The sequence below is a fragment of the Microcaecilia unicolor genome, chromosome 11, assembly GCF_901765095.1.
Source record: "Microcaecilia unicolor chromosome 11, aMicUni1.1, whole genome shotgun sequence".
NCBI lineage: Eukaryota > Metazoa > Chordata > Amphibia > Gymnophiona > Siphonopidae > Microcaecilia > Microcaecilia unicolor.
Window position 1 is genome coordinate 202,274,619 of NC_044041.1, and position 27,237 is coordinate 202,301,855.

The following is a 27,237-nucleotide window of genomic DNA, read 5'->3' on the forward strand; positions in this document are numbered from 1 at the left end:
CTGTCAGCTTTTTGCTTTTCTTTTTTTCAAATTCCCCAGGTTGTGCCTAATTAATTTTATGAAGAATCCTGTGTGTTCAGACATCTCATTCTACTGTTACTGTTACTCAAGAGCCGGTTTGCAAAAAAGCTCGGAATCCTGCCTTTATGGCAATCCCAGAGAAAATGGACACTAAGCTGTAGCTATTTCTTCTGTGCTCTCTCCTCTGTCATTTCCTGAGCTTAGAGCACTACTATTCCAAAAATGCATGAACTGGTCAGGAGTTGTTTCAACAAACGTAAATGTTTATTTAACACAGTGCGTGTCCTGATTTATATAGAGATCAACGATGGATGGAGGGGAGGGGAGGGCCTCACTCTATTTCCACTCACTTTCTGCCACACCAGAGTTCATTTATGTGGAAATTCTGGGGCTTCCTTGTCACCTTCACACAACAGGCTTCCCCCCTAGTGCACAGTTCAGTAAAGATAGTCGAAGAATGGCAAAATTCTGGGGATCATATGCAGCTCTATGAAATTCTCCAGTTCACTGAGAATAAGAGAACACAGTAGAGCAAAGATTATAATAAAACGAAAGAAATGACATATCCTATGGTATGTTTTAAAAAAATAGAATATAAGGTGATACCTTTTTATCGAACTAACTTAATCCTTTTTTTGATTAGCTTCCAGAGGTTAAAACCTCCTTCCTCAAGTCATTTCATTTTTAAAACAGGAAACCAGAAAAATTCCAGAAATTTCCAGAGGGGGTGGGGTTTCATTGTCATAAGTAATTTGCACTATTCTTAGTAAGCAAGCTCTCCATAAGAATGGCACATGATAATAAACAAAAGAATACTCGAAACAAACCAATTTTTTTAATGTGCAACCCCTAGGGAATAAAAACCTGGAGCTGAGAGTCCTGCAGTCTCAGGATCCATCGCTCAGTACTGAGCTGACACCATCATGTGATGATGTCACCTCTATGTGACTGCCCTTATCCTGCTTGTCCATGGAGAAATTCAGGTAAATCTATGCATTGATGTTTTGATGATAGGAAGGTCGATGTCTCCCCTCACAGAACAATCTGTGGAGAAAGTGTTCCGCTATCTAACGAGTGATGACACACTGGCCCAATTTCAGAACGATTCACACGGCTGCTTCCTCCTGCCCTCCTAGTCCATAATTTTTAATGATTGCAGGATTCTACTCAACACACTAGGATTGCAATTATTTCGCAAAGAACAGAGCCCAGTAGATACTGGAGGCAGTGAAATGATTATTCATTTAAACATCATAATCACAATATACAATTCTGATACCTGTAACATTTTCACGTGAATGATTTTCTATTTCATGGGGAAAATCTTGCCAAACGATTATCTTTTCACATTTTGTTAATTTTGAATATTATTTCTCAGTGGGGTTGTTTGAAATGATTTTGAAGTTGTCAGATGATGAGGGCAGTCACTTCACTGTTTAAACCCACATGATTAGGTAGCTGTATCTAAGGTAGAAGTAAGAAAGATTCTTGCAGAATTGTTGATAGATCTAGGTTTTATTGTCTGGATGGTATTCCTCCAAGAATGGTTTTTTTTTAAAGTGCATAAAAATAGCATGAATTTTTTTTAAAAACCTGCATAATTGTTAGCAGTTCTTTCCACAGTGTGTATCAGCTTCTGGACACTTGATAACTACGAGGACCTTACAGAAAGAGCCTGGGTTCGTCTGAGTAAGTTCATCCTAGCCTGGCTGTTATACTTGGGGAAATCTAATAAATGTCCAACTAGTGAAACCAAATGTAGTGTCCCAAGAATCTTCTTTCTTTATGAAATCCTGAAATCCAAACCAATTGTTTTGCTCCTTCTTCGTTAAGTCACTGAAGTGTGTCATTCTTGAATACACTCCAAGACTCCAGTATGTTCACATCCTAGCATTAAGCTTCCAGAAAACCCAACAGACCTTCTGATAAGCTCCAAGAAGCACAGGAGGATATAGATTTAGGAAATTGCTTATTTTTCCTTTGTCCTATCTACTTCTTCAGTTCAACAAAAAGATAAAGTTGTCAAGCAACATGACAAGAGAGGATTTACCTCCATAATGAGTCTGTCTGGCCAGCTTAGCACCCATCAACAGTGGTAAAGAGAAGTCAACTTGGTCTATGGAGTACAAAGACCTAACTCTAGAAAGTCACAGGGCAAAGCTCAAGCCCAGGGCAATTTGGCAACTCATAGACCTCTCTAGCCCCAGTATTCCACAAGCCGGAATTCCTTTTGAGAGGTCCAAATGCCGAACCATTTGCTGTTTGCTGGTTCTTCTGTTTCTGTTTTTAACTAAAACAATGCCCCTTTGAGTTCTGGTCAGAGACTTTGGTGATGTCACTCTTAGCCCACAGCACCTCCTAGGGGTCAGCAGGCCTAATCATCATGCTGACAGCCTTGAGACCATGAGTAGGTCCTTTCCAGTAGTGCCACTTAATTCCATTGTATTTGATGGTACTGAGACCACCAGGATAGTAAATTCCATTCAGGTTGGAGGGGCCACAAGCCTCAAACCACCAACCTACAAAAGAGAGGAGAAAGGGTATATTACTGCAGGAAGTCTAACAAAATAAAACATGGAAAAGAAAATAAGATGATACCTTTTTTATTGGACATAACTTAATACATTTCTTGATTAGCTTTCGAAGGTTGCCCTTCTTCCTCAGATCGGAAATAAGCAAATGTGCTAGCTGACAGTGTATATAAGTGAAAACATTCAAGCATTACTATGACAGTAAAATAGATACTATTGGAGATTCTACATAGAATGTTGCTACTATTGGACATTCTACATGGAATGTTGCTATTCCACTAGCAACATTCCTGCGCAGGCTTCTGTTTCTGTGAGTCTGACGTCCTGCACGTACGTGCAGGACGTCAGACTCACAGAAGCAGAAGCCTGCGCGGCCACATTGGTGATCTACAAGGGCCGACTTCTACATGGAATGTTGCTACTATTGGAGATTCTGTTGCTACTATTGGAGATTCTACATGGAATGTTGCTACTATTGGAGATTCTACATGGAATGTTGCTATTCCACTAGCAACATTCCATGTAGAAGGCTGCGCAGGCTTCTGTTTCTGTGAGTCTGACGTCCTGCACGGAATGTTGCTATTCCACTAGCAACATTCCTGCGCAGGCTTCTGTTTCTGTGAGTCTGACTCACAGAAGCAGAAGCCTGCGCGGCCACATTGGTGATCTACAAGGGCCGACTTCTACATGGAATGTTGCTACTATTGGAGATTCTGTTGCTACTATTGGAGATTCTACATGGAATGTTGCTACTATTGGAGATTCTACATGGAATGTTGCTATTCCACTAGCAACATTCCATGTAGAAGGCTGCGCAGGCTTCTGTTTCTGTGAGTCTGACGTCCTGCACGGAATGTTGCTATTCCACTAGCAACATTCCTGCGCAGGCTTCTGTTTCTGTGAGTCTGACTCACAGAAGCAGAAGCCTGCGCGGCCACATTGGTGATCTACAAGGGCCGACTTCTACATGGAATGTTGCTACTATTGGAGATTCTGTTGCTACTATTGGAGATTCTACATGGAATGTTGCTACTATTGGAGATTCTACATGGAATGTTGCTATTCCACTAGCAACATTCCATGTAGAAGGCTGCGCAGGCTTCTGTTTCTGTGAGTCTGACGTCCTGCACGGAATGTTGCTATTCCACTAGCAACATTCCTGCGCAGGCTTCTGTTTCTGTGAGTCTGACTCACAGAAGCAGAAGCCTGCGCGGCCACATTGGTGATCTACAAGGGCCGACTTCTACATGGAATGTTGCTACTATTGGAGATTCTGTTGCTACTATTGGAGATTCTACATGGAATGTTGCTACTATTGGAGATTCTACATGGAATGTTGCTATTCCACTAGCAACATTCCATGTAGAAGGCTGCGCAGGCTTCTGTTTCTGTGAGTCTGACGTCCTGCACGTACGTGCAGGACATCAGACTCACAGAAGCAGAAGCCTGCGCGGCCACATTGGTGATCTGCAAGGGCCGACTTCTACATGGAATGTTGCTAGTGGAATAGCAACATTCCATGTAGAATCTATAGAAATAAAACATGGAAAAGAAAATAAGATGATACCTTTTTTATTGGACATAATACATTTCTTGATTAGCTTTTGAAGGTTGCCCTTCGTCAGATCGGAAATAAGCAAATGTGTTAGCAGGAAGTCTGAAAGTGAGAAGCTAAACTCCCAGAGGAGTATGACTATAACTCTTAGTGCCATTTAAGTTCTCCTATCTTTTAGTTATATCATGGGCCTTCCCAAGTGATGGTGGGATCTAGGGGGGGGGGGGGGGGGGATTAAGTCTAGGAAGCAAAGTTGAACAGACAAATAGGAGGTTTAATCTAGTAAGGGTTTGTCTGACCGTTTGCAGACAATGAAAGGGAAGCCCGTACTAAATTACTGTAGACATTTTTTTTTGCCAAAATATTATTGAAAAATTAACCCTGTAGATTGAACAAAAATGGATGAGTTACTATAACTGAAATATAACGGTGTCTTGCAAACAAGGATGAACACAAGTGGGAAACTGAAATAAGATTTGTGTTTAACAAGGGAAGGGATTGGGGATTTGGCTCAGGCTTTTTTTTGTCAGTTGTAGCTCAAGGCAGGGGCTTAGCCAGACCTTGCCAGGAGGGGGGGCCAGAGCCCGAGATGGGGGGGCACTGTTAAGCCGCCTCCCCCCCTCCGGCAACCCCCCTTCCCCCGCTCAATCGCGCCGACACTCTTAAACTCCCCCCCCCTCCCGCCACCAACCCTCCCTCACCATCGCCGCCAGCCCCGCTACCGCATGATTTACCTTGATTGCTGGCGGGGATGCCCAAACCCCGCCAGCCAAGAGTGTTCTTCAGCGCTGGAGTTAGTAAACTCCGGCGCCTTCATTCAAGAAAGTTCGTCTGAAGGATCAGCTGGTTTTGACGCCTTACGTCCTGCACCGTGCATGTAGCCCCGTGCAGGACGTAAATGCGTCAAAACCAGCTGAAATTTCAGACGAACTTCCTTGAATGAGGGCGCCGGAGTTTACTAACTCCAGCGCTGAAGAACACTCTTGGCTGGCGGGGTTTGGGCATCCCCGCCAGCAATCAAGGTAAATCATGCGGTAGCGGGGCTGGCGGCGATGGTGGGGGAGGGTTGGTGGCAGGAGGGGGGTCGTCGGCAGGGGGCCAGGGGTGAATCTGCGGGGGCCCGGGCCCCCTCAGGCCCCACGTAGCTACGCCACTGGCTCAAGGTGAGTTACGTTCAGGTACATTAGATTGGTGCTTCTGAATCCAGTCCCTGGGGCATACCCAGCCAGGGTTTTCAAGATATCCACAATGAATATTGTAGTGGTCAGGAGGAGGGAGGGGAAAAAGACGTGAAGGGGCATAATCGAACGGAAACGTCTATCTCCATGGGCGTTTATCTCCGAGAACGGGTCCGTGAAGGGGCGGACCGAATTTTCGAAAAACATGGACGTTTATCTTTTTTTGAGCTGGGCGTTTTTGTTTTTCAGCGATAATGGAAACCGAAAGCGCCCAGCTCAAAAACGAATAACTCCAAGACATTTATTCGTGGGAGGGGCCAGGATTCGTAGTGCACTGGTCCCCCTCACATGCCAGGACACCAACCGGTCACCCTAGGGGGCACTTTCACAAAAAAAAAAAAAAAGGTAAAACAGCTCCCAGGTGCATAGCACCCTTCCCTTGGGTGTTGAGCCCCCCAAATCCCCCTCAAAACCCACTGCCCACAAGTCTACACCATTACTATAGCCCTAAGGGGTGAAGGGGGGCACCTACATGTGGGTACAGTGGGTTTGGGGGGTTGGACGACTAATAAGCATTAAGCAGCACAATTGTAACAGGTAGGGGAGGGATGGGCCTGGGTCCACCTGCCTGAAGTCCACTGCACCCCCTAATAACTGCTCCATTGACCTGCATACTGCTGCCAGGGAGGTGGGTATGACATTTGAGGGTGAAAATAAACAGTTGTGAAACGTCATATTTTGTGGTGGGAGGGGGTTAGTGACCACTGGGAGAGTCAGGGGAGGTCATCCCCGATTCCCTCCAGTGGTCATCTGGTCATTTAGGGCACTTTTTGGGGCCATATTCGTGGAAAAACAGGGTCCAGGAAAAGTGCCCTAAATTCTCGCTAAAAACGCATATTTTTTTTCCATTATCGGCGAAAGGCGCCCATCTCTGATCGCCCGATAACCACACCCCAGTTCCGCCTTCACCACACCTTCGACACGCCCCCATAAACTTTGTCCACATCCGCGACGGAGTGCAGTTGAAAACGTCCAAATTTGGCTTTTGATTATACCGCTTTATTTGTTTTTGTGAGACAAACGTCTATCTCCCGATTTGGGTCACAATATAGGCGTTTTTCTATTTCGATTATAAGCAGGACAGTGACTGAGTTTTCCCTTCCTCAGAGATGTATTCCACAATATGCATGAGAGACCAAGGAGGCAGTGTATGCAGATCTATTCATGCATATTCATTGTGGATATCCTGAAAGCCCGACTGGCTGGGAATGCCTCGAGGACTGGATTGAGAAACACTATCTCTGGAGGGTTTACAATCTGTTTGTATCTCAGGCAATGCCCAAGATCACAAGGAGCAGCAATGAGTTGCTTGTGGTGTGGCACCATCCGAAAGGAAGTGTCTTTAAGCCCCACCTCCATCCTACCCTGCTCTTCCTCCCTTCTACCTTACCTCCTGTTGCCATCTGGGAACATCTGCAGCTGCATTTGTCATTATCGGCATCCTTGGTACTGAAGTCAGTTCCTGATGGGCTGAAGCTGCTTGTCCTTCCTGCTGTTCCACTGTATCCTTGCACATGGAGCCTGTTAGGAACCAGACATGATCAATGAGACACATTTGACGGTAGGTCTGTGATTGATATCACAGAAAAAGATCCATGACAGTGCAGTCTACAAGATAAAGGGAACCCTGACTTCTTGTCTTTGGATAAGAGGAGACGTTTCTCTGGGGGAAGGCAGAAGATAGAAGCAGATTTAGGCCTTCTCTCCCTTGCCCCTCCGCCATCTCTAAATCTTATCCTGGTTGCCAGAGTTTACCAGTGTGCACATCTGCAGAGAGAAACTTGAGTCATATTTATTTGGATTTTGCTCACACTTTTTTCAGTAGTAGCTCAAGGTGAATTGCATTCAGGTACCACTGGGTAGTTCTCTGTCCCTGGAGGGCTCACAATCTAATTTTGTACTTGAGGCAATGGAGGGTTAACTGACTTGCCCAAGACCACAAAGAGCAGCAGTGGGATTTGAACCAACCACTTTGGGATGTCAAGACTGATTCTCTGACCACTAGGCTACTCCTTCACTTCAATAAAAGTCCTACCACTTCATTTCACCTTTATCAGAATTTGTATTAATGTGGATGAATTGCTCTAACATCTGAAATGTTTCCAGATAAAGGTGAATATGAGAATTTGGGAGTTACAGTTCAGTTATCCCACCTCTTCCTGCTCCATCAAAAGTGGAGTGATATGATCCCATTTCCGTGCACCTTTAAGAAGCCTGATGTTCATATACTGCAACAATCGAAGATGACGAATTTTAGTAAAACAAATACCTTTTAACAAAGAATTACAATAGTCTGTATTACTCAAAGCTGTAGAAATAATGATTAGTCTCAGAGCATCAGTAGTAAAAAGAGACCTAACAGACCTGATCGTGCATAATTTAACCGGACAGAAGAAGTTCCTGGTCAGTTAAATCACCTATGTGGGGCTATCCAGGAACACACAGTGGTGTTTAATCGGATAATTCTGCTGACTATCCTCTCTAGTTGCCTGTGCCAAAACTGGCTGTCTTGTTGGTGGTCTGGAGATAGAGTCAGAGCAGGGTCAGCACTTATGCAGTTCAGCTATTAACCGCATAAAGTAACCAGACCATAAAACACAGTCCTATCTTTGTCCAGTTTCACCTATCTGGTTAAAGGCTGAATATTGGCCTAGCTAGGTAAGTGTCAGCTGTCCACTCATACTCGGATAGTCAGTGCTGATGACTGGACATGCCTGGCATTGAATATCTGTATATAAAGCCACCAGTGTCTAAAGAAATCACTCAGCAATGCCGGATGAATATTTACTCCTCTGTTTCTTAGATGTCTGGGTATTTATCTTGGAAGGGGGCAAACAAGCACTTGCTGTATACATTACCCCAGCAGAGAGCGGAGCAGCAGATACCTCACAAGGCTGCATTGCATTCCGAAGGCAAGAGCACTCAATTCCCCAGTGCAGAGCTGGAAAAAAAGCAATATTCTTTCAGGGAGAATGGAATAAAGATTTCTGCAATATTTAAGGAGCAACTTCACCGGAGATCAGCTGCTCCTATTGCTTGTGGAAGGTTCTCTGTTTTGGATGTGATTCAGAATGACCAGCCTTGCGTTCGGTGCATGGACATTTCCCCGACAGGGTCACAGAGCAACCAGCAAGGTCCCCAGGACCCAAGATCGCAGGAGTCCCTGTGTTCCAGATGCAGCTCCCTCACTGCCCCTGTCTCACATCAGCAGTTTGAAATATTTCAAGAGTGTGTACATTTCTTGGAAAGCATCATGACTTCAAGTTTCTGGTTTCTGTCCAACAAATGTCACTCTTGGGTCTCATTAGAGAAGCTGCTCTGCTTGTAAAATGCATTTTGGAGAACAAGCCTGAAATTGCCAAGGGGATCTCTGAAGCTTATCTAATCCCAAACACCACATAAAATCACATTTATTGTCATTTCCAGACCACCTAACTAATTGAGGGTCATGAGAAACAGAACAAGCAGGTGTGTTTAATAACTGTTATCTCTTTGCATGCTGGGACTTTGGTAGAGATTTCTTAATTCTGGAAAAGACTCTGTTACATCTACCATATTGTACTGGTGCTGCAAAGAAAGAAAGAAAAACTTATGTTCAGCCATGCTGTTTGGCCGAAAGCAGCTGGTCACCCAAAAATGTAGTTTTTTACTTTTCTCATTTTAGCATAAGGGAAATTAGTTTGTCTTCTGAACACATTTCTGTCCACGTACACCCCTCTCTCCTGTAGAACCGTAAAATCCTGTCTTGTAACTAGAGTGAGTAACGTGATACTGCGTTAACAGGCGCTAGTGCCGTTAGTGCGTTATTTTACTGCAGGTCCGGTTTTAAGCAATGGGGCTTAACAGGCGTTAATGGCACTTGCATGTGTTGACATGCTAACGCACCTCAGTAGCTCTAGGCTTTAGTTTGAAATCAGACCAAACCCCTGCACCACCAAATCTCAATCACAAGAACAAAGGAACCAGTTTTCCTACAACTGCTGACATCACTGATCAGGGAAATCAAGGCAGCAAAATAACGTATAAAGTCATCTCCTGTGCCACAATCCAGTCCTTTTGTGGCTGAGTAATTCTTCAGCTTTAAACAAGCAATGATAGCGGGTGACCGAGCAGCCACTAAAGCCTACACATTATGGCAGGACCACTGAGAGACTGGGCCCAGGCTGCTGCGCCCCCGGCCCCCCCAGGACTGCAGCTGTCACCCCCCCCCCCAGACCGCTGCGTAGCCAGACTGCAAAAATGGAGGGGGGCAGATCAGTACTTCTGACGTATCAGACAAGCATTATAGCCATATATAGAATCCAGGGGTAGGTCCGCCTGCTTGTGGCACCGAGTCTAGTCTTGGTTGTTGCCAGCTGGCCTGACACTGCTCAGCTACAGGTACCACGGGTGGCCTTGAGTAGGAAATGTTAAGAGATGAAAAAGAAAAGCAGTGGGCACTGGGGACGGAGGATGGAGTAGCAGAAAAGACGTTGATTAAGATATGGGTTCTACTGCTTTCGTGACACAACTCTTCATTCCACAGGAACAAGGGAGAAATGGCAAAACAACCATTCCAACCCACAGATCCCTTTCCAAATGCAGCACCGCTGGTGGAACAATGGTCAACAACGAGATCTTATTAGAGGACTTGTGAAGCTGACATGGCTCCCGTCTCCTGTTTCTATTGTGCCAGTGATGGCTTGTTTGGAAGTAGAGGGAGGAACAGCGTTCCCTGCATTGTAAGCATTCAGCTGTTGGGCTGCCAGACACAGATCGCTGCTTGGGTGGTACCAGCTCCTTTGTACTTTGTGGCATGTTGTTTGTTGGCCTGGGGCAGATTAAGAGCATTGCGTCATTGTTGGCATCTCTGGCGATATAATCCATCAGTGGAAAATGTGCACAAGATTAAAGCAACAGGGCCAACAGAAAGGCCGATTACACCTCATAATTGTGAATTTTAATATATTGTGTACATCAGTGGTTCCCCAACCTGGTCCTGGAGGCACCCCAGACAGTCAGGTTTTTAGGATATCCACAATGAATATTCATTATGCAAATCTCCCTCATGAATATTCATTGTGGATATCCTGAAAACCTGACTGACTGGGGTGCCTCCAGGACCAGGTTTGGGAACCACTGGTGTACACGAATGGCACAGAACATTTGAAGCTGTTTGTAAGAGTTTCCTCATTCTGTGCCCACAGTAAGAAATTTGGAAAACAGGGATCAGGTTACATCTGTGCGACTCACCGGTAATTTTGCTCTTCACTGCCTACGGAAAACTGGTCATAGTGTGAGTAAGCTTCTTGGTTCTCCCAGTCCTTCAGCTGGATCCGAAGATTGTACGTGCCCTGCGAAGTTAACTTGTGAACATACTCGTTTCCCAGCCAGTATTCTCCTGAAGGGGAGCCGAAACCCTGCAAAGGACAAACACATCACAGCCGGTAAGAAGCAGGGTTCTGGGGTAGCTCCGGGGACATGCTGAGCCGGGCCTGGTTTTACCCCAGGCCATCTATGAGTTTGTAGTTCTGGATTTCCTGTGATGAGTACGACCTACTGGACAATTCGATGTTTCTAATGAGCGTGAAAACAGAACTGACTCATGGGCTGAAATAATAGGGTGTTGTAGGCTTTGTGTACCGCTTCTGTGCACAACTGATGCACAATCATGTGTAACAGAAATCGTCCTGATAAACCATAGTGAACTCTCATCTCAACTCTTTTTGAGCTAGGAGTTTGCTGTGGTTTCACAGGAAGATTACTGTTATGCACTGGATCCACATCTGTGCGTATTAACCTTTTGATACTGTCAAATGTTTTATGCCTGCTGCAGGCATCTGCCAAAAAGTGAGCCATGAACAGCTTTCTGAGCTTTGTTTAATAAATAAATTATTTCACCGTACTACAGTTTCCTGTTTGGCCATCCTGGTGTCTGCTGACCAGGTTGTATTCCCCGGGATTCTATATATCACGCCACGATTTCCACACAGAAGTCGAAGTGTATTCCATAACAACGTGCATAACTTAATTAGTTAACAAGCTAATCAGTGCTGATAATTGGATGTTAACAACCAATTATCAGCACTAATTGGCATTAATTAGAATTTACAAGCACTACTTGCTAAGCGTATTCTGTAACGTGGTGTGAGTAAATATAAGTTGCATAGTTGAAAAGTGGGTGTGGTTATGGGCGTGGGCATGGAATGGACAGGTCATGGGCTGTTATAGAATACACCCGCTCCGCACCTAATTTAGGCGTTGGGATGTACACAAGGTTTTACTTGACATAATTGACCGCAACTAAATTTAGTCAATTGGACTGGTGCTCAGTGTATTCTATAAACCACGCGGCTTATTCTATGAAGTACGCCTAAGCGAATTTCATTTTGGTGCCAAATTTTTGGATGCTAGTCCCTTGTCTTTTAATGACCAATATTTGGTCCAACAGAGCATCAGCAACTAGAGAGCTTTGGTGCAGGGCTGATCTGCATTCACCAGGTAGACTGGGATGTATTCGTACCATGCACCATATACATTCTATAGATACACAGAGACCAGAAAGTCTGGCTCTTCTCCCAAGCCTTTAATTCATAGGGCGACTGGCTATACACTCATTCTGCACCTGGACTAGTTTGATACACCCACTGTAACTTAGAGCAGCTCCTTATATCTTGATCAACTTTACAAAGAATTTCTCTTGAATTAGCCACCCATCTATTTATCCCAATTGACTCTGTACCACCCATCTTGTTCCCATCATATATCTGCTCTTGGTCCCTCAGCTATATGGTAAACTGTATTGTAGAAAAACATTGGCATCATATCCATGTTAGTTGAATGTTCTAATGCATACTTATTAGATATTTAATTAATATTATGTTGACATTGTATTATATATCTCTTATTTGGATTTCAGTGCTGTTAAATGTGTATATTTTTGATCTAGTTTCATGGTAGTCCTATTACTAGGTTTTAATTTGCTGTTCTCATGTTTACCTCATTTATGTTTATATGTAGTCATTTTTACTATTGTTATTCTGTTAACAAAATTGTAGGTTTTATGTTAAACTCTGCCAGCTGTAGACCGCCTTGGGTGAATCTCTTCATAAAGGGAGTTAATAAATCCCAATAAATAAATAAAACCTATAGGTTTCAGAGACAGGGAATTTCTTCCTCTTTGCTTTAAAAATGTTGAACTGGTTGTACCCAAAGGGGTAAAAAAAAAAATAGCTTAAGGACTCTTAAAACCAGCTAGTAGTAACTAATGTTAATGGAGCTGTTCCTATAAAAAGTGCAGATTCATTTGCCATGTTTCTGTTTACCGCCCTGTTTTTGGCATGTGGCACACTGTGACCAGGACTGAATGTTCTTTGCTGATGTTGACTTTTCTTGGTCACGATTTATGTTCTACATTTCCCATTGGTCATTAGAATGTAGTGAAGGCTCGGCCACTTGGATCTGATTGTAATTATTTTGCAAAGACAATGAGGCATATTTTCAAAGCACTTTGGGAGGCTAAGTTCCATAGGTTTCTATGGAACTTTGGGAGGCTAAGTGCTTTGAAAATGAGCCTGATAGTCTATGAAATCCACTTTCACCAAACTCATCTTAAGTAGAGGGGTGTGGTAGCTGTGTTAGTCCACTCTTAAAGGTTATCAATAGAAATCAAACAAAATAAAACATGGAAAAGAAAATAAGATGATACCTTTTTTATTGGACATAACTTAATACATTTCTTGATTAGCTTTGATGTCCCCATGCATACCCCCACCCTCCCACTCTGTCAGACTGTCAAAGTAATGCTTTGATGTTTTTCTTATATATATTATCTGCTAACACATTTGCTTATTTCCGATCTGAGGAAGAAGGGCAACCTTCGAAAGCTAATCAAGAAATGTATTAAGTTATGTCCAATAAAAAAGGTATCATCTTATTTTCTTTTCCATGTTTTATTTTGTTTGATTTCTATTGGTAACCAAACTCATCAAAACAGCTCTTGCTTATTAAAGCCACGGACACAGAAGGAAAGAAGTGCCATGTCCCACCAGAGAGTGGTCTTATTAGACTAACACATGGGTGATAAAATGTCTGAGGGAACTTCTCTCATTTCAATTACAATTGCTTATATAGTTATACATAGGGATTTATTTTCTCCAAAGTATTCTATCAACATCAGCTTTCCCCAGTTGTAAGGGATAAACCCAGTGACCTACGGTTCACTTTGCTAAGTACTCCAGATGACATCTCATAAATGATTTATCCAGGGAAATTATCACTTCCTTTTTCTACTCTCTGCACCCTAATATTCCCCTGGCTCTGGACACTGCCTTATCACAATTGTTCTGAGTGCCTCAAATATGATCCCTTTCCTGGTATGGAACACATTAGTATTTCACCCGCACTCATGAATTTTGGCACCTGAATGTACAGCTTTACATTGCTTTTGCATTAAAATCTAACTGCCAAATTCTTGACCATTTCCCATGCTTTGCCAGGTCACCGATACTATAATTTCATGCTACATCTGGGATGTTAATATCAACTGCATAAAGAGAGCTTTCCTTTTAATGCTTCTGAAGTATCAAATATTGAGCAGAATGATCCCTGAGATGCTTCACTGGTAACCTGCTGGTTGCAGGATGCATTTTTACTGTGGTAGCCCCTCCCAGAACTAATCCCTCAGACACTTCCCTAATAACCCCATTCCTTGGAGCGGAATCCACTTATTTCACATGCCAGAATCAGTCAGTAATTTGCTTGCTTTTATGAAATGTATCCAGTAGCTTCTTGACCTAGTCCCTTGTAAAGAGTCCCATGTTGGTACCACATGGTTAGAACCACCACATGTGCATTTTGGGGTGTTCGTCAAAGAGGGGACCCACTTTTTATTTATTTATTGCATTTGTATCCCACATTTTCAAACCTATTTGCAGGCTCAATGTGGCTTACATAGTTTTGTTATGACATTGTCATTTCAGGATATCAGATACAATTATTAGTATGCAGAGATTGAGTAAGGAAGGAAGGAAGTAATTAGGGTTAGGTATAGAAGGTGGACTTTCATAACTGGGTAGTTTGGCGAGGTAGATTGTGAGGCTATAGGTTCTCTTTGTAGGCCTTGTTGAAGAAAAATGTCTTCAGAGTTTTGCGAAAGTTAGTTATTTCGTTGATTGTTTTCAGGTCAGCAACACTGAAGTGGTGATATGCAAAGATAGCATAGATCAATTCAAAATCTTTTCTTTTGGGGGGGCGGGGCACAATTTTCTGCTAGATGACAGGAAGCACTGAGGTTCCATTGATGAGACTGTATTTAGCCGGAAAAAGCTTAAGGCATCCCTTGTACAATTGCTTGGCCTGGTCGGGTTTACTATGAACATATCAAGATGTCTTTTGGCAGTTTCTATATAACGTAAGTGAAAGAGAGCTAAGTACACACGTTGCCTATTTAGTGGCTATCAATTGAAGCCACTTAAAAAAATACTATTTACAATAACGTATCAAAGTCTAGACATCAAGAATCCAAGACACTGCTTAATATCCATTTCCTCGCTGTTCATTTTATTACAGCACATTAGTCAGCCAACAGCTCTGCAACTTCCAAACAAATCTCCAACATGCACTGAGGGTTAGTTAGTTTGAATGCTACAGTAAACCATAAAAGGAAAACATGGCATCTTAATCCATCCTCCAGCTCTAAAAGTAAATCAGAAAAAAATCTTGCTCCAATTAAGTTCATTTATTAATTACTGGCACCTACAAAGCCAGGCTTACAAGAGATAATTCGGGGCCTCAATCAGGCATATTTTCAAAGCACTTAGCCTTCCAAAGTTCCATAGGTTTCTATGGAACTTTGGAAGGCTAAGTGCTTTGAAAATATGCCTCAATGGGATCTCTGCACTCTGACAGCAGGTCAGAAAAAGTTGACATTATACAGAATTCAAATCATAGGAAATGTCACCCACGTGTAACACATGGTCCCAGCACGATCCATTACTAGAATTCATCAAAACAGTGGGAATCCAAAGATATCCAGGTCAGCATTCAAAACCGCTTACGTGGCTAACAGCAAAAGTTGATTTCAGTTAACAGATACATTTTGGCCACACTCAACACGTGGCCAAAATGTATCCATTTAGATTTAGTAGACACCAGGCGTGTTCTCGTGGCAGGGCCAAAATTTATACCAATACCTGAGATATTCAGCTGCTCCCCATGCAAATGTATCTGTTTGAGGGTACAGGAATGGCAGCAATGGCATAAAAGGGACACACAAGCACAGAGAGGGTCAAAAGTACAAAGTAAAGTCCAGAAAACAAAAAGAAGAACCAAGAGCCTTCAAAATCGGGACACAATTCCTTTAATTATATGACTTGAGAAACAATCTTCCAGTGGTGACCCGACCCAGGCCGTGTTTCGGAGCACAGCACCTGCGTCAGGGGTCAAATTCGTTGTGACATCTAATGGATTCAACCTGCAGCAATGAAACTTATTCTCATGCACATTACTGAGTTGCTTCTCGGTGCGTCCAGAGCTCAGACTGTCCCCTTTGTTCAATCGGATAAGTCATCTGTTTAAGTTTTGGATTGCATATTCAGCGGCCCTGCCTAAGTGTACAGGGCTGATCAATACCAGGCCAAAAAGATAAGTGGATAAATCATCTGATTATCTTTATATCTTTGAATATCCATAGTCTAAAATTATAACTGAGATTTTGTGCATGTTTTAATGTTAATCATTGAGTAGTATATAAATTAAATAAATAAATACACATAATTATATACCAGAAAATCTTTGCAACACCATAAAATTGAAAGTTTTGAGAAAAACAGCAGCTAGAAATGCAAAGGACTTACAAAGGACTCCACAATGCAATAAAATTAAATATAAAACATTTCACACTGCTGGTTTCTCATTTCAAAGTACCAAAAGATGGAACTCACTACCTAAACAATTAAGGCACGTGGAGGGGCATAATCGAACGGGGCGCCCAAGTTTTCCTGAGGGTGTCCTCGCAGGACATCCCTGCGAAGGGGCGGGGAAACCTGTATTATCGAAACAAGATGGGCAGCCATCTTTCGTTTCAATAATACGGTCGGGGAAGCCCAAATCTCAACATTTAGGTCAACCTTAGAGATGGTCAACATAAATGTTGAGATGGTCAACCTTAGAGATGGTCGTCCCCGGTTTTCAGCGATAATGGAAACCGAGGACGCCCATCTCAAAAATGACCAAATCCAACTCATTTGGTCATGGGAGGAGCCAGCATTCATAGTGCACTGGTCCCCCTGACATGCCAGGACACCAACTGGGCACCCTAGGGGGCACTGCAGTGGACTAACTGATGCACTAACTGAACGAGAAAAGCCCTTACTACTACTACTATTTAGCATTTCTATAGCGCTACAAGGCGTACGCAGCGCTGCACAAACATAGAAGAAAGACAGTCCCTGCTCAAAGAGCTTACAATCTAATAGACAAGAAATAAAGTAAGCAAATCAAATCAATTAATGTGTACAGGAAGGAGGAGAGGAGGGTAGGTGGAGGCGAGTGGTTACAAGTGGTTACGAGTCAAAAGCAATGTTAAAGAGGTGGGCTTTCAGTCTAGATTCCCTTAGCAATTTGGAAAGGAACGGGCATGCATGAAGGAAATCGCATGCAAATGAGCTGCTCGCTGTTAGCTCATTTGCACATGATTTCCTTCCTAAGGAGGGGAAGCCAGTGCAGTGCAGCCAAGTTTTATGTGTGGCTGCTCTGCGCATGCCAAAGACGGTTTCATACACGCAGACAAGCTGTGTGTATAATAGCCGTCTACAACCTTAAATAAATTGCCGTCTACAACCTTAAAAAAGCACAAGTCCAGGTGAAAATGTCCAAGTGCTTGTCAGGGATGTCTTTTTTTTTTTTTTTGAGTATGGGTGAAGGACATCCAAGTGTTGGGTGCCTATGCTATGCCTCTGGCCAGGCAGCTGAAGGATGTCCAAGTGTTGGGTGCATCTGAAATGTGGATGTTTCTGTGAGAAGGACACCCATGCCTTTGCTATGCCTCTGACACCCCCTTTATTTATTTGGATTTTGGATCACTAGTAGCAGCAGTGGGATTTGAACTGGCCACCTCTAGATTGCAAGACCTGTGCTCTAACCACTAGGCCACTCCTTCACTCCACTCCCTTGAAATTTGGCTGTCCCTATTGGGGGGGGGCAGTTCAGGACATCCAAAATGTTTGAAAGAAGGACGTCCACGCCTTTGCTATGCCTCCGCTGACCCCCCCCCCCCCCCCCCACGGACCTGCATACTGCTGCGATGGACCTGAGTATGATATTTGAGACTGGCAAAAAAAGTTTTTAAAGTTGTTTTTTTCAGGGTGGGAGGGGGTTAATCACCACTGGGGGAGTCAGGGGAGGTCATCCCTGATTCCCTCCGGTGGTCATCTGGTCAGTTCAGGCACCTTTTTGAGGCTTGGTCGTAAGAAAAAATGGACCAAGTAAAGTCGGCCAAATGCGCGGCAGGGACACCCTTCTTTTTTCCATTATTGCTTGAGGACGCCCATCTGTTAGGCACACCCCAGTCCCACCTTTGCTATGCCTCCGACACGCCCCCGGGAACTTTGGTCATCCCCGCGACGGGAAGCAGTTGGGGACGCCCAAAATCGGCTTTCAATTATGCCGATTTGGGCGACCCTGAGAGAAGGAAGCCCATCTCCCGATTTGTGTCGAAAGATGGGCGCCCTTCTCTTTCAAAAATAAGCCTGATAATATCTCTCCTTTCGTAAACTGTTAAAAACACATTTGTAAAATCGACTACAGTCGATGGAAGAAACCAACCTAACATCTAATTCCACAAAATATAAAATTCATCATCTTATTGCTTTTCATTTCAAGTTTCAATGTTTCCTCAATTATTTTGCTTCTAATCTGGATACTTTGAATTCTATATATCATACGTTCAATGAAATCTAGAAACTTTATTAGTAATTGACTCTGTTCAATGTAAACCACATAGAATCTGATCTAGTTTTGGGATAATGCGGGATATAAATGTCATAAATAAATAATAATTAATACATAATGGTGTCAGAAGTGTCGTCACTCTGGTAATTTTCTCTCTCATTTTGCTACATAGGAGTTTGTATTATCTGTAGGCCACAGATGAACTTGGGTGGGCCTCCTCAGCCCACCCAATTTGGACTTAGACCCATCCACAATTGTGGCACTATTGCTGTGGTTGGTAGGGATCCACAAACCCTGCCAGCCAGGGGCGTAGCCAGACAGCAGATTTTGGGTGGGCCTAGACAAGAAGTGGGCGGGCACCAAATGTTCTCTCCCCCACACCAAAAAAAATATCTCAGCTGGTGGGAAAATGCTTCTCTCCAGTCTCCACCTTGGTAGTCTGCAGCAGGCATGCGCAGAAAACTGAGCAGGCGAAGGTGCCAGTATTGTGGAGAGCAGCACTTTCATTACCATGTGCTACTGTTGGATGGGCCTGAGCCCTAAGTGGATGGGCCCCGGCCCACCCAGGCCCACCTGTGGCTACGCCACTGCTGCCAGCTAAAGACTTCTTCCTCCTCGAGCAGTCAGCACTCTTCCAAACAGCAGCCAGCAGCGCTTGCAATCTGATGTCAACACCAACACTGGCCCCTCTGCCCATGTTCAGTTTTTGCTCTACCAGCAGAAGCAGCAGCAGCTCAAGGCAAGTGCTGCCAACTGCCATTATGGAAGAGTACTGGCTGCCCGAGGAGGAGAAAGTCTTCAGCTGGCGGGATTGGAGATCCCCGCTAGCTCAGGTATTTAACATTTTGGGTTTGTGGGAGGGGGGGGGGAAGGGGTGGAGAGCAGAAAGTGGAGCGGGACTGGGGTGGCGAATTCCGTGCCCTTGGGCTCAGTCAGGCCCACCCAAAATCGACTCTCTGGCCATGCCCTGTTTAAACACCTCCAGAATATTCTCTTTCATAGAGTTGAGACTGGATGGAACATAGCGTCTGGCATTCTGATTCTGAAGCAGAAAGAATACAGAGCCCCAGTGACCATTTGCCCTGTAATTACGCTGCTGAGGACAACTTTATGAACCACCAGGATGGTCTGTACTTTGCAACAATTTATATTCATCTTAATCTGATAAGAGATAAAGATAACCCCATTGAATAAATAATTCAAATAGGCTATATTTGGATTTTTTTTTATTCAACAAGAAGATTCAACAGTAAGCATCCCTGTGAGAAAACGGATGCGAACCAGCGACAGCTCCTCAAGCAGAAATAACTTACTTTTGATCAGTCTCTCACTCTGTCCTTCTGAAATTTTTATCCATTCTTTGATATTGAACAGTTTGAATGTCATATTTGAAGGATTCCTCATACGAGTAGCTCATCTTGGGGTGCTTTTATTAGCTGTGCTACAAAATGGACAGCGCTAATCCCAGCGCGGGCCTTTCCCATTTGCTGAGGCCACTTTTAGCACAGCTGAAAAATGGCCCCTTTTCCCATTATTCCCATTAATGGCCACAAACTAATTTCTCCATTAGCACATGAGCACATGCCGACACCCTATTTTCTAGGCGGTAAGGGCTCACACACTGGTTAGCATGCACCGATGTAGCTGCGCAAACTGATTAGGGCAGAACACACCTACTCTCTGCCCTCAGACACATCCCTAGTGCTAAAAAATAAATTCTATTTTTTAGCACGTGGGAAGTGTACGCCAATTCCAAAACTACCACAGGATGCCTGAGTGCAGTGATGATCCTAGGTCGGCTGCCACCTAGGGTGGATCGGATGTGCACCCCCCCCCCCCCCCCGGTGTATTTTTAGCTGTTGGGAGCAGCCGCACGGCTCTCGGCTCCGCTGGCTCCCTGCTCCCTTTGCCCCGGAACAGCCGCAGCTGCTCTCTGCACCTCCCCCCAGCAGCGTGCACTTGGGACGGACAACCCCCACCGCCCCGCCCTTGGTACGCCGCCCCGCGGTAATTCTTTTAACCACAGTAAGCATGAATTAGTGCTTACTGCAGCTTAATGAAAGGGCCCATCGTGTCTTGCCACATTTCAGTACGGTTAGGTTGGTGCTTTGACTTGGACAATCCAAGGCACAAAATCTCTTCTGCCGTTCTTTAATTAATTAAATAATTTTGGTGCATTTGTACCCCACACTTTCCCACATAAGCAGGCGCAATGTGGCTTACATAAATCAAGAGTATACAATTCAATATACAGATGGCACAGAAACAGAATGTGAAAGGAGGGGAAGGTACACGGGATGACATGGGGAAATGACAGGGGTGAAGAGCCAACAAGTGGTAGAGGTTAAACAGAGGTTGAGCCAGGGGAATAAGCCTTGGCGAATAAGAAGGTCTTCAAGGACTTCTTGAACTGCTGATGGTCAGCAAGCTCCTTAAGCTGTCGTGGCAGGACGTTCCAGGATTGTGTGCTGATGAAGGGGAATGACGAAGCATAAAGAGTCTTGTATTTCACATGCCTATAGGTGGGGTAATGTAGTTGGAGGTAAGTCCTTGCAGAGCTCTGGGCATTTCTGGAGGGCAGATCGATTAGAATAAGCATGTACTCAGGGGCTTCACCATAGATGATCTTGTGTGCAAGTGAACAGATTTTAAATGTAATACGGTCCTTGACAGGGAGCCAGTGCAGTTGAAAATTAATAGATTTACTTCAATTTTTAGGACCATTGTCTGCTGCATGACCGACTTTTGGCTCAGCATCGCCTAACAGATTGATGGTCTGGAGGTCTTCTCTAGATTTTTCTGATATAAATCAGAATTAGTACTTCCATCAATGATGACAAGCTGTCCGGTGTTGAAGGGAAAAGCTGCTGCACACCATGACACCCCCAATGTAAGATGCCCTCAGCAAATGTGCTAATGGCTCTCTCTACAGATCATTGATGAGACATCACTTGAAGGATTATGGGCCAATTCTGGAGGCTATACGTCTAGTTGTGTCCCTACCCTGCCCCTCATGGGCAAAATTTCTTCCTACTTGAACTTTAATTCCTGAAGCACAGGCTCTTCTTGGTTGTCATCAAAAAATGGTGGTAGAGTTTCATTTTTGACTTATTTGCTTGGAGACCATTAATCCAGAAGTCTTGTTGCTCACCCAGCTGCTCTTTGGTGAAACCAGCCAAGTCAGGCAACAATGTTCTTTTTAGCAAGCAATGGTTTCTTTCTAGCTTCTCCTCCTTTGGACACCATCCCCATTTAGGTTTCTTTCATGATAGTTGACCTATGAACCTTTACATCTGTTGTGGCAAGAGAAGCTCATAGATCCCTAAATCTTAGTCTGAGCTTCTCAGTAACTCAGTGGATGATTTTCTGATTTGCTTTTGGGGTGATTTTGGCAGGATGATGAACGTTCCTGGGAACGGTCACTTTAATTTTAAAGTATTTCCTTTTCTAGTCTATCAGACAGTGGTTGGATGGAGCCCCAAATATTTAGAAATGATCTTGTAACCCTGCCCAGACAGCTGAGCACTAACATTTTCATAGGTCATGTAAAGTTTCTTTTGATCATTGCCAACATTTATTGCGAAGAGCAGACGCAAACCCTTTTGAACCTTTATATAGAACAGTCTGCCCAAATTCTGTTTACTTGTTACCCAATTATTTGAGCACTTAGTCAATTAGGAAACTAGGGGTTCACTCAACTATTTCACACATTAATTCTGAATTAGTCTTAATGTTCCTACTTTGTACATTATTGTGACTAAAGAAAAAGAATTGTTTAATTTATACGCATTTTATTGCATAAGAAAAGACTGGTTTCAATTAAACAAGGGTATCGTGGTAACAAACTTGCAAGTCTCATTATTAGACTTAGGGCTCATGAACTTTTTTCTCAGCACTCTATGAATATGAAGCCTAGAACCTAATATTTACAAAGTCACTTTTGCTTTAGGCAGGGTTTGTTTTGCTGATTTCACTGGAAGTTGGTGTGTCTTCCTCTGGGAGGGTCATATTTGTCATTCGTGGCCTCATCTCTACTGTAAGCACAAGTCCTCTCCCTGCTCCACTTGCTGTGAAAACATTTTCTTTGCCCTTCCGTAATTCAAATTTCAGTGCCAGGTTTAAGTTCTTACAAGATATAAACACACACAGGTGTAATAACACTGGCATAACATAACATTACATGGAATCCAGTGCAGAAAAATCTATTCTCTACCGCATGTCCCTGCCATATTGAATAGGGCCAGTGTTAAACATGCTGTGGCCCAGGACAGACATTTGGGAGCGTCCCCAAAGCCCACCAACAGGCTGATGTCTTCCAGCTTCATCCAGGTTTGGGGCTTCCTACAGTATGGGGGTCCAGGGCACTTGCACCTCTCACTGCTACTTCTTGGGACCTTGGGCAAGTCACTTAACCTTTCATTGCCTCAGGTACAAAATTAAATTGTGAACCCTCAACAGACCAGAAAATTCCTACTGTATCTGAATATAAGTCACCTTGAGCTGCTACCGAAAAAGCTATGAGTCAAATTAAAATAAATTAAATAAAAATAAATGAATAATGCTCTTTGATAGCTTGCTGCAAATGCAAAACTCCAATGAAACATAGAAAATGACAGCAGATAAAGAGCATATGGTCTGTTCAGTCTGCCTATCCATGCAAACTGCTAATCTCTACCATCTTTTCCTCAGCCATAGAGGTCCTCTGTGCCTGTTCCATGCTTTCTTGAATTCAGATTCTGCCCATATCTCACCCACCTCTGCTTCCTTTTATCTGGTGATAATGCTGGTGACTTCAGCTTGTGACATCCTGGGTCACAATCCAGAGAAACAGCCAGCTATAGTTCAGTTACTAAACCAGCAGTCACTGGTGCAATAAGAAATTGAATCCTGACAGCAGGGCCAGAAGCAAAACATCAAAAGGACCCCAGAGCAAGGGGATCCATCTCAGAAGACAGAGGGACAGCTACAAGGGGACCCTTGTCCTGCAGAGTTTGTGTCATAACCTGACAGTGAAATCTGATACCCTTGCTAAAAGGGAGAAGTAATTTTGTGATTAGAGCACTGGACATGCAATCTACAGGTGCCTGGTTCAAATCCCACCGCTACACCTTGTGATCTTGGATATGTCATTTAATCCTTCGTTGCCTCAAATGCGTAATTAGATTGTGAGCCTGGCAAGGAAATACTCAGTGTACCTGAATATGTCACATTGAGCTACTGAAAAAATATTAGCAAAATCCAAATTAATAGATAAATAGAATCCCGGGGGCAAACAGCATCTCTTTCCCCCCCTAGCTCTCTTACCATTTTATATTCCTTCCAGGTGCGGTGGAAGTCCACAGTTCCATCGCTTCGGTGCTGGATGACAGTCCAACCTCCCCCACTGGACTCCATATTGCAGAATGCCTTTGAAAATAATAAGACAGCCAGTGTGAGCAACGACACCTCACTACAATATATCCAGTCACCACAGACATCAAGTTATTGGCCCGGGTTATCATGCACAGATACTCTGATAACGTTATATTATCATGTAATCCTACATCACCAGGGATGTGATTCTCTAGCCCCTCACTATGACTCGTATCTGAGTGGGAATCACACTGGTATGTTCCACCAGTCATAGTAACTTTCCCAACATTATAATTATGTAGCTTAACAAGCCAATCAGCATTGTTAACAGCACTTAAACAAGAAATAACGAGCACTAATTGACAATAATTAGAATTTCAACGCACAAATCAATAAGCGTATTCTGTAATGCGCTGCACCTAAATTTTAATGCATGCAGGATAAAAAGGGGCATGATTGTAGGCGGGGAAATGGGCATTTTGTGGGCTTTCTAAAATTTACAAGCGTAATTATAAAATACTAGGAAAAAATGCCCGTTTCTGAGCGGAATGAAACAGGCGCTAGCAAAGGGCCCCCTCCCTCCGTCCCTTGAAGCTACTTGCCTTGTTCGCTGTGGCCCGTTTCGGCCCTCGAGTGTCAATAGCTCCGCCCTCGACGTCATGACGTTTTGACGCGTCATGACGTTTTGACGCGAGGGCGGTGCAGACACTCCAGGGCACACCGGATATCTCGGGCGCCTCAACTTCCGTGGAGGCTTCAGAACGTTGGGGTTGCCTTTTATATATATAGTTATGGCTCAGTGCGCCTAAATCTACACCACGTTTTCTTTGGTATAAATGGATGCGAGTACTTTTAGGCGCTGACATGCCAACTACGCATATTCTATATCTAAGCACTGCTTATAGACTACGCCTATGCAGAAATGTTTTCCGTGCAGGTTTTTTAGGTGCCATATATAGAAACCCCCCTAAATGCTAAGAAGCCCCACCACTGCCCCCCCCAGCCATCACCGCCGCCGCATTGGACCCGCCTGCCGATGACCCCCTTGAACCCCCCCTCCCGCCACCAACCCTCCCCCGCCGTCGCCGCCTGCCCCGCTGCATCAGATACCTCGTTTGCTGCAGCCGAAGACAGTCTTCTTCAGTTCAGCGCCAGAGTAGCGCCTTCGTTCAACAAAGTTCCTGCTGTGATCAGCTGGTTCTGACGCCTTACGTCCTGATGCGGCGGCAGGGCGGACGGCGACGGCGGGTTGGTGGCGGGAGGGGGGGTTCAAGGGGATCCTCTGCAGGGGGGGGCCAGGGCCAAATCTACGGGGGCGCAGGCCCCCTCAGGCCCCATGTAGCTACGCCGCTGGCGCACCTTAGTTAAAGGACCCCAAAGTTCCACGGTGATAATGCCATATTTATATTTAACACTGATGATTTTGTTACTTTGTACTTTTGAATTATGATTTAAATAAGGGGAGTAAGGGAGCTGCTTAGACCTTTCCAGCATTATCTGGATATTATCGGGATGGTTCGGGAGCACAGCGCGGACAGAGGCAAACTTTTTCCAGGCCTTTGTATTTCAGTCTTCTGACTGCTGCAAAATGTCCTTAGCTTTGGAAAGACGTATTTGAATACATTTAAGAAATTATTGAAGCATCTTTTCGTGATGGTGTTCGGTACATGAAGAGACATAAGTACATAAGTATTGCCACACTGGGACAGACCAAAGGTCCATCAAGCCCAACTTCCTGTTTCCAACAGTGGTCAATCCAGGTCATAAATACCTGACAAGATCCCCAAAAAGCTCAATACATTTTATGATGCTTATCCCAGAAATAAGCAGTGGATTTTCCCCAAGTCAATTTAATAATAGTCTATGGACGTTTCCTTTAGAACGCCATCCAGACTTTTTTTTAAACCTCGCTAAGCTAACCGCCTTTACCAGTAACAGTTTGTTAGCAAGGCTGCGGAGTAAGGAAGTTAATATGATTGTTTAATGGAACTTTGAATTGAATACAACTGTGTGTTGTTTATGTAATTTTTATTGTGAGTGGTTTGTTTATGTAATCCACCTTGGATAACAACTACTACTACTACTACTACTTAACATTTCTAGAGCGCTACTAGGGTTACGCAGCGCTGTACAAATTAATAACTAAGGACGGTCCCTGCTCAGAAGAGCTTACAATCTAAAGGACGAAATGTCAAGTTGGGGTAGTCTAGATTTCCTGAGTACAGGTGTTGTGATTAGGTGCCGAAAGCGACATTGAAGAGGTGGGCTTTGAGCAATGATTTGAAGATGGGTAGGGAGGGGGCCTGGCGTATGTGCTCAGGGAGTTTGTTCCAAGCATGGGATGAGGCGAGGCAGAAAGGGCGGAGCCTAGAGTTGGTGGTGGTGGAGAAGGGTACTGAAAGGAGGGATAGAAATAAATGAATTCATTAAAAAAAATTTACTAATATTGTTTGGTTAATCTCATTAAACTCTGTGCTGAACTTAACTATACAATATTTTAGACTAGAAAATTCAACGGCCTGAGTTCCAGTCCCAGAGTTCTGCCTTTTTTCTTGTGGGCTTTGCTGTGACTGGTTACAGTTGTAAGCCCCAGGAATATCTTCCCCAAGTAGACTGCCTGAGCTCTAAAGAAGAATAATTATCATTCTTTCAGCTTTACAGTTTACGTTGTTATCACTTTTCCCTGCTTATGTAAACTACTAAATCCCATTTCTGCAATTTTTCCCTCCCACTCCTTCACATTCCTGTTCTCGTGTCATATGTTTTAAGTAAGACTCATTATTTTAAAAAATGTTTTGTTTGTTTGAAAATAAAAACCTGCTCTAATTAAGAAACCATTTAAATAGACAGACAGATGGAGTGATACAATTTTTATACCTGCCCTTCAAGCATAATACACATCAAAGCAGTTTACAATGAACAAAAGAAAACAAAAACATATAAGGAAAAAGTTGCACTCGAACCTCTAATTCTAGAAACTTGCACACCCAACTTGCCGTGCAAGGCTGGGTTCTATAAATGGTGCTCAAAAGTGGGCACTGAAATAAATTGGCATTCAATGCAATTCTCTATAAAGGGCACACGCGCAATGCTGACCCTGTGCCTACCTTTGGGTGACAGACTTACACCTGCTGAGACTTGGTGTAAACGTCGTTGGGCCCATTATTCTGTAACAACGCATGCAACGTTTGGATTGCCTCTGACACACCCTTGTCCCTCCACTGGCCATGCCCCCTTTTGAGCTGTGCATGATGGGATTTGGGTGCCTGGAGTGCAGGACGTCAGACTCACAGAAACGGAAGCCTGCGCGACCGTGTTGCTGATCTGCAAGGGCAGGCTTTTACATGGAATGTTGCTAGTGGAATTGCAAAATTCCATGTAGAATCTCAAATAGTAGCAAAAGAATCTCAATAGTAACAACATTCCATGTAGAATCTCCAATAGTAGCAACATTCCATGTAGAATCTCAAATAGGGAAAGGGAAATGGGACTTGATATACCACCTTTCTGTGGGTTTTCCAACTACATTCAAAGCGGTTTACATATATTCAGGTACTTATTTTGTACCAGGGGCAATGGAGGGTTAAGTGACTTGCCCAGAGTCAGGAGG

General features: G+C 43.8%; 1 protein-coding gene across 3 annotated transcripts in view; it reads right to left on the reverse strand.

Moving 5' to 3' along the window:
* Window positions 1–704: 704 nt before the first annotated feature.
* The window catches only part of LOC115479927 (angiopoietin-2-like), a 76,306-nt gene continuing 49,773 nt past the window's right edge, over window positions 705–27,237 (reverse strand). For 2 of the 3 annotated variants that reach the window (XM_030218257.1, XM_030218260.1), the window contains exons 6-9: window positions 23,580–23,681; window positions 10,578–10,744; window positions 6,736–6,866; window positions 706–2,540 (exon numbers count right to left, since the gene is read on the reverse strand). In XM_030218257.1, the coding sequence (XP_030074117.1) occupies window positions 2,380–2,540; window positions 6,736–6,866; window positions 10,578–10,744; window positions 23,580–23,681 (561 nt within the window). In that variant the 3' untranslated portion in view covers window positions 706–2,379. Of the gene's footprint in view, window positions 2,541–6,735; window positions 6,867–10,577; window positions 10,745–23,579; window positions 23,682–27,237 lie in introns of all 3 variants that reach the window. The other variant, XM_030218258.1, reaches the window with a different exon arrangement.